This window comes from Aythya marila (genome assembly GCF_965140915.1).
Source record: "Aythya marila genome assembly, chromosome: 2".
Classification (NCBI taxonomy): Eukaryota; Metazoa; Chordata; class Aves; order Anseriformes; family Anatidae; genus Aythya; species Aythya marila.
This window is the reverse complement of record NC_139043.1, coordinates 17,217,637-17,225,362: the sequence shown is the minus strand read 5'-3', so window position 1 is coordinate 17,225,362 and position 7,726 is coordinate 17,217,637. Positions and strand designations below refer to the sequence as shown.

At 36.4% G+C, this 7,726-nt stretch overlaps 1 protein-coding gene across 1 annotated transcript in view; it reads right to left on the bottom strand.

Annotated features, from left to right (window-relative positions):
• Positions 1 to 1,917: 1,917 nt before the first annotated feature.
• Positions 1,918 to 7,726, bottom strand: part of ODAD2 (outer dynein arm docking complex subunit 2) — a gene marked incomplete at both ends in the record, with an annotated part of 90,038 nt that continues 84,229 nt past the window's right edge. Inside the window, one exon of the mRNA XM_082754115.1 lies at positions 1,918 to 2,031. Coding sequence (XP_082610241.1) covers positions 1,918 to 2,031 — 114 coding nt within the window. The remainder of the gene's footprint in view (positions 2,032 to 7,726) is intronic.

The window sequence follows — 7,726 nt, the reverse complement described above, 5'->3', positions numbered from 1 at the left end:
CAGCGTGAGTGTGAGTGTCAAGCTGAGGCCATTTAATTGTCAGGAACATGACATTTATTGCCCTGACGCCTGTATCATAAAATTAAGTTTACTTTAGAACTTATTCCATATGAAATACACGTTAAACAGTCAAGAGTGCCTTGAGAGGTCATGTTAAGGACAACAATTATTGTCAGGGAGTTTTTTTCCCGTACTTCAGTAAAAAGAATAACACACCAGTTTATGTACTTTTGTAAGCAAGACAGCAACAAGCTGTTTGTATCTACAGCCTCTCTCGCAGGAACAAATGAATAAATAAATAATACCAAGCCTCTCCTCTTCCAAATTAGTCAATTACTATTTAAAAGTATTTTTGCATATGCAACGTAGCATACACTACTACAGCAGTGACATCAGTGTGATAATATGGATGTATTGATTTAAAATAACTTATCATGTCTATAGGGCTGAGCTGGCAAATAACTAAAATACTATTAGCTTGGTCATGGGCTGCTGACAAAACCTGTGACAACCCCATAACTACGTTGGTGTTTGCACTTACCAAAAAATACTAATTGGATTCATATTTTGATCTCCAGACTGTTACCACCTGCCCATAGTTTATTTCCTTAAAGACACTCTTTACACCTTCCCTAAGGAACCGATATAATCTTCTTTCTCAGAACTATATTAGGCTTCTAAAATGAAATTTTAAATGAGCCTTTGTGTCTGCTTTAGAGAAAACACAAATGAAAGTTGGATTTGCATGATGCTTTCATTCGAAACTTCTGCTAAAAGTAAAATCAGTTGCTTTTAGTAGCCTTGCCAGTTAGAGGAACAATAATTGAATTAAAAACTGCTTCCAAAACAATAAAATAGTTAATTATTAAGGGAAGTAAAAAAAATCATTCAGAAGCAAGTACTTGACAAACACAAGTTATGTGAACATTTGCTGTAGTTTTTTTGTTTTCCAGTTTTGTCAGATGTCTGTGTTTGTAATTAAGGCATTACTGCTCTCAAATAAAATGTTAGTATTATTTGTTGAGCATGGTATGTAGAGAAGGTCTCCTTGCTATAATGTCAACAACTGATTATATGATTATTGAAATTAGCTCTAATTTTAAATATAATTTTATGCAGAAAATAAAGTAACTACTTCAATACAATGTTGTCCTCAGTTTAGAAATTAAAAACAAAACAAAACAAATAAAAAAAAAAAACAAAAAAAAAAAAAACAGATAATGTGTGAACATAAATGTAATAATCTACTTTTATTTATAACTGGTAAATTTTAATTTGATTTAAGCACATATGCTAATTAAAACACATTTCACCAGCTACTTATAAATTAAGCCCTATTTTGTTTCATGTTGGTAGAAACAGGAAATTTGGAGTGATGTCTACTGCTACAGCTGTTTGCAGTACACCAGATGTGAGATTGATGTATCTGTATTTTGCCCTCTCCTGTGAGTTGCAAGTGATCAAACAGGCAAAAACATAATGACAGGATGATTAGACAAATTTAGCACAAAGGAATTGTTCGAGACATTCATAAACTACCACCCAACGCCACACATGGTGATGGAAAATGTATTTATTGCAATGTCACAGATAGACAAAACCATTTATATCCACAACTAGTTTCAAATACAATCTTACTAATTGTAGAAGGCACCTTAGCCATATCTTATCTGGTAATCTTTTAAAAGATGCAATACTAAAAGATCCAGAAAACTAGGTGTGAGCATTTTCTAAACCCCAGGTGTGACAAACCGTCAATATAAAAACAAATACTATTTTCTACAGATGAATTTTTGTTATTAAATTATTCTAATATAAATGAGCTGTTCTATGACATAGCAATGCTAGAAGAAGCAATCGCACATTCAGATGTAGCTGGATTGCAGAATGAGGGTGTTGGTAAAAGCTGTTGAAGTATCAGCCATACTTCGCTTTTTCTGTTGCTAGAGCCAATCTGCGAATGTTTGCTATGCAACCAGCTGCTGCCTCCTGCAGAGTTTCATCTGTAGAGCCCACCATAGTCAGTAGGAGCTACAAAAATAATATTAAAAAACAGCATAAGAAATACAAAAAGTATGTGATTATTTAAATAGTATTCAAATAATATCTTGAACATTTGGATGCATTTACTCATACATATAAGGAATAAAATATTGAAAATTATATTAACAAAAATCATTGTATTATATACGTGTCCACATATACACTTATTTTTGTATAGTTTTGTATACCTATATGTATTAATATACACATAGAGCACAACACTTTATATCTTATCACATTTGTACCTGCAATTTGATATTTCATGTCCAATTTTCTATTTATTTTATCACATCTGCGTATTGGATCTGACTTGGATTTTTTTCTTGAAAGTAGAAATTGTGTACATGTTAATCGAAATCATGGTTTCTCCTGAGGGCATACTAGTATATTTGTACCTGCTCAAGATTTTTAATAAACAAAACCATGCACTTTTTTTTTTGCTTTTTTTTTGGCTTTGATCATAAAACTGGATCCATGTGAAGGGATGAAGGGACCCCCGTGTCCCATTGACTGTAGTAGGTTTCTTTATTGTCACAGGAAAGCACTCACTTTAAACTGCTTGAGGGATACAGATCTGGGCATGTCATTCTTATATATTTGCATGTAAAAGTGAAAAAACAAAAGCTCAACAAAGGCACCAAACGTTTGGAGCAGATTCAGCTCTTCAGTCATGTGGAGTAGATTCTTTACTCTGGAAGTCATTCAATTTTTTCAATGGAAATTCCCTTGGAGTAAGGTACTGTTCAACACAAGCGTGACATAGCACAGGCCTTGATGATAAAACATTTTTACATATCAGAAAATCATTAATAATGGTTTTGGATCTCTTTTCCTTAGTGTGTTGCAAGTCAGTGATGCAACTGCAACTGCAATATATGTTGGAAAACACAAGAGTCTTGCCTAGCTTAAATCAGCTCCACACAATCCTCACATTTCTGAAAATCTGCCAAGCTTAATGTGCGTCCAGGTATTTCGAAGCTCAGACAGCTCTAATTAAAACCTATATTTTCAGTCTGCAATACTTAGGATTCTGTGTTCACCCAAACAATGTTGAGTCAAACCACAAAGAAATCTGTTATCACTCAACTCCAGAGCATATTTTTCATACAGCTAAAATATTACATAAAATTATGAACTGCTAAATATAAAAGTATAAATTGAATGCAGACATCAAATTCATATGCTACCTTTTTCTAACCTTCCAGCAATCATGAGGCATGGGCCACAGCTGCACACATATGGCATTTGCTTATAGAGATCAAAGCATTTTATACTTGAGGAAGTATTTGTGTTAGCCAAATGTACAAAACAAGCATCTTGCCAGTCACCTTTCACCCTTTGACCCTTATATGTAACTTGTAAGAGTGCCTGTAATATGCCTGAATTATGTCAAAAAGAGTATTATGTAAATGAAGCATCAAATTTTTTTTTTTCTAGTAATTCTTCTTCCTATAATTTCCATTAGTGTAATAAACTGTCTATGTCCAAATAGTTAAATAAGAGCTCTCAAGTTGTGAACACTTCTGAAGGGCTATACTGGAGGTATATGTATCCAGTGACAGTATAGAAGAAAAGAAGACAATTAAAGAGAAAGGTTTATATTCTTGTGCTTTATTTGCAGGCAAATTTTGGCCAGGTTCAGCAGCCAGTGAAGTCGGGGGAGGTTTCACCACTGACTTCAGCTGGTGGCACGACAAAGCAGGATGGCTCTGTGCAGTGACCAAGCTGCCCTACAAAGCACGAAGGCCAGAATGCAAGTCTTATCAGACACCTGCCTTAAAAGAAATCCCCCTGAATGAAGTTCCTTCTTCTTTGCTAATTTCCACCAGCTGATTTCTCATTAACTTAAAATGCTTCTTTGGGTGCCTTACAACATTGTTGTATAACTTACAGAGGGAAACTGGTATAGATCCTTCATGTCCCTGACTCAAAACCAAAAATATGTATGCACATACCGTTCGTACGGTGGTTTTGGTAATGCCATAAGTTTCAAATTTGGGAGGAAGGAAACTATATGCCATATGTGATTATTCACTGCGTCTTCACAAACCCAGTGCAAGGCTTTTTCAGTGTAGAGTGTGCAACTCAAACTTCCATAATAAATTCAACATGAGATTTTTTTATCAGTTCTTGAGAGTAGACATTCATCATGAAATTAATATTTTTTGGAGATATATTGTTTAATGGAAATATAGCAAAAAGTAAAAATAAGCCTGTGCCTTTGTTATGACTCCATGCTAGGTAGTCTTCAATACAAGGTTATTTATTTCTTCTTTTAACTACCACTTCTGGGCCCAGAAGACTTAGGAAAATAAATACTTTTTTTTTTTTTTTGTCATTTTCCATGGTGAGCTCAGTATCAGGCAATGACAATGGCAGTGGTGGGGGCTGGAGGGGGAGGGTTGTCTCTGATTTTTATTGCTGCTGCATGTTGGAGAATCAGAATTTGGTATCAAAGAAGAACACATTACAGGACATGGATTCAAGGTACCTTTGCAGATGCCTAAAGAATTAGTGGTGTGCAACAACGCAAACAGCAATTTTTATTAAGACTGATTTTTTCCTTCTGAGTTTGGGGGATCAAGGATTAGTTGTTCTCTAATTTCTCATTCTTCTCAACCACTTGTCAGATGCAACACCCATAAGAACTGCCACATTATACAAAATCCTGTACTACAGCATCTCAGGATTTTCAGAATATAACTTCAAAGAAATATTCCTGGAAACACAGTCTTATACAGTTGCTGTCTCTGGGGACTGAAGATATACAGCACTATTTTCCAGTCACCTTATTCCATGTGTTAACAAGAGGGCAACTGCAAATATTATTAAAAATGCAAAATATTTCAGTGTAAGTAGGTGATTATAAATTTAGGAATCTAACTTCAAAGATTTGGATATAAATGCTATCTTAAATGAAATAAAATGTTATTCTTTTCTTATACACCAGCAAAGTTACAATTCTCTTGCTTTCTAACTGCCACTTCTTGCCCTTTTGTGGGTTCGGTTCAATTGACTGGAAATTTGGGTCACCAGTCCAAAATTCAGCTATGGAAATGTATGCATAGATAGTATCCACAGATTGTATCCACACATTGCATGTATTTGACAAGTCCAAGAGAGCTTTTTTTTTTTTTTTTTTTTTTTTTTAATTATTATTCCAATGCACAAGTGCAATATTACATGTCCTTCTTCTTGATGCAGTGTCCTTGAACTTCATGTATCCCTTCCCCTCACTGTTCAGGTATTGTTTTCTGACACATGTAAATGTTAACAGATGTGAGGAACAGTAAAAAGCATGTGGTATAAATGCTTCTTTCTGGCACATAAGAGGCACTTTCCATAGACAGAGAAAGCATTTGCAGTACTATGTAGACTTCATTTTCAGTTGGCAGGTATCTATATTCTAAGGCAACGGTCCAAAATTTTTTGCACAGTTAGCACGTCATACCAGCAAATAAGCACAAATACAAGCTGTTTGGAGAACGTACAGAGCATATGTAGCATTTATGGGTTCCAAAAGCAGGAGTAATGCACAGCCAAATCATTTAAATATTCAGAACAATTAAGAAGATTTTGCTGTTACTATCCCAGCTTTAAAATACAACTGTGTGGCTCCATTAGTGTAACACAATCACAGAGTAACTCTGAATGGAAGCGGTCTCAGAAGTCTCTCATCCAAGGCTGTGCTCAAAGCAGGGTCAGCCCTGAGATTTATACCAGATTGTTCAGGGTTTTATTCAGCTTGATCTTGAAAATCTCTGGGGTCACAGACTGCACAGCCTCTTTAGGCAACCTGTTGCAGGGTTTGTCCCCAGAGAGACAAGGCTTTCCCTATATTCAGTCTCTCTTCTTTCGGTTTATGCCTGTTGCCTCTCATTCCCCAGCCATGTATCACTGTGAAAAGCTTTGCCACATCTTTTTGATGACTGACCTCCTTGTAAGTACTGGAAGACTGCTATTAAATCCATCTGAAGCTCTCTCTTCTCCATGCTGAAATAAACACTTCCCTCAGTTTGTCCTCACAGGGCAAGTGCACCAGCTCTTCACCATCCTGGTGGCACTGTGACAAACTAGCTCTGGTTTATCCATGTTTTTCCTATACAGGAAGACCCACAGCTGGGTGCCATATTCCAGGTGAGGTGTAGTGGGAAGAATCACTTCCCTCAACCTTCTGACTGTGCTTCTGGTAGTAGAGCCCAGTACTGTGCCTTCTTTCTTGTCAGGACACACTGCTAGCTAAGGCTGTCTTCTGAAATCTCCATACACTTTTCAATAAAACTCCCCCACTACCAGTCAGTCTTTAGCCAACATCACCGCAAGGGCAAGTGTAAAGGCAAGTATGAGTCCTTCTCAGGCACAGGACTTGGCCTTTGTCTTTGGCTCAATTTTGTAATGTTCCTGTTGATGTGCTCCAACCCCTACCTTTGGTCAATGTATGTTGACTGTTGCCAGTCACTGTTCCCTTCCTGGGTCCAGAAATGTGTTCCAAGAAGATTCTTCCCATAGTTTCCCGAGAGACCGATGTGAGGCTGACCAGGCTGTAGTTTCCTAGACCGGGAGGAGGAACTGTTGCTCTGAAGACATGCTTGGCAAATCCTCATTGCTGTGTCTTATGCTGCTGGCATACCAAAGTCATAACAATTGTTCTTCAGGGCAACAGTAAGAAGTAAGGGCGTAAGGCAGAACATTTGCTTGCATGTTCATGCATCACCAGTGATGCTGCCTTCTACTGGTTGCAAACACAGCTTCCTTACAGTAGAATCTCTACAGTCACAAAATATCCAATTGAAAAGTTGAAAACCCATTTTTTCAAACAAGGTAACATAAGAATCAACAAATAACTTGTAAAAGTGTCCTTCCAAAATGGGTATGTTTCCCTGGATAAGTACAACAGTAATAAAAATGGGCTAGCAATTCCTGTTTCTATGAAAATATCTTTCTAGAATTTTTCACTTCTACCGAAGAAGTAGCACAAGGGGATTTTAATGCAGAAAAAGTGCAGAAAAGTTTTATATCAATAAATCCTAAATGTGACAAAAACTTGTAAGGAACCATAGTGCCATGACATGGGTACAATGTTCCATAAGTATTCAATTTGCTACTTTCCTTTAGACACAGGAATTGACAGCCTCCAGCCTCGCAGGTGGGGGAAGCAGGAAATATATGAAGTGATATTTTCAGAAAGAATAGTTTGCATGTATTCTTCTTCAAATAAGGGGTTAGTCACTTGATGTTTCTATGAGTTTTCCAAAGCAGTGGACAGTGTAGAACAACACTGCTGGACAGAGGTTCCCATGCTCATACAAAGCAGATAGAGATCAGCCTAAGCTATACTCTGGAGTCTTGTGAACATGAAAGCAAATGATGAAGAAAGAATAGTTATTAAAATAATTTTAATACCTTTTATGTTTTTCCTATTTTTTGTTTGTTCATTTGTTTGCTTGTTTATGTGTTTCTGCCCTGTAAAACAGATTTTATTAGATTTTTTTATTTTTTTTTCTGATCAGAAGGAAATATGGGCTAACTCCTTCAATAAGATTCATATCTATACTGGGAAGCGAGTCAGAGTTCACATAGAGCTCAAAATTCCTGGAACTAAAGACATTTACTTCAACACAACTGCTGCTTCTATCTGCTGTGCTGGTGATGACATCTTGTAGATTGACATAACATTTCCAGT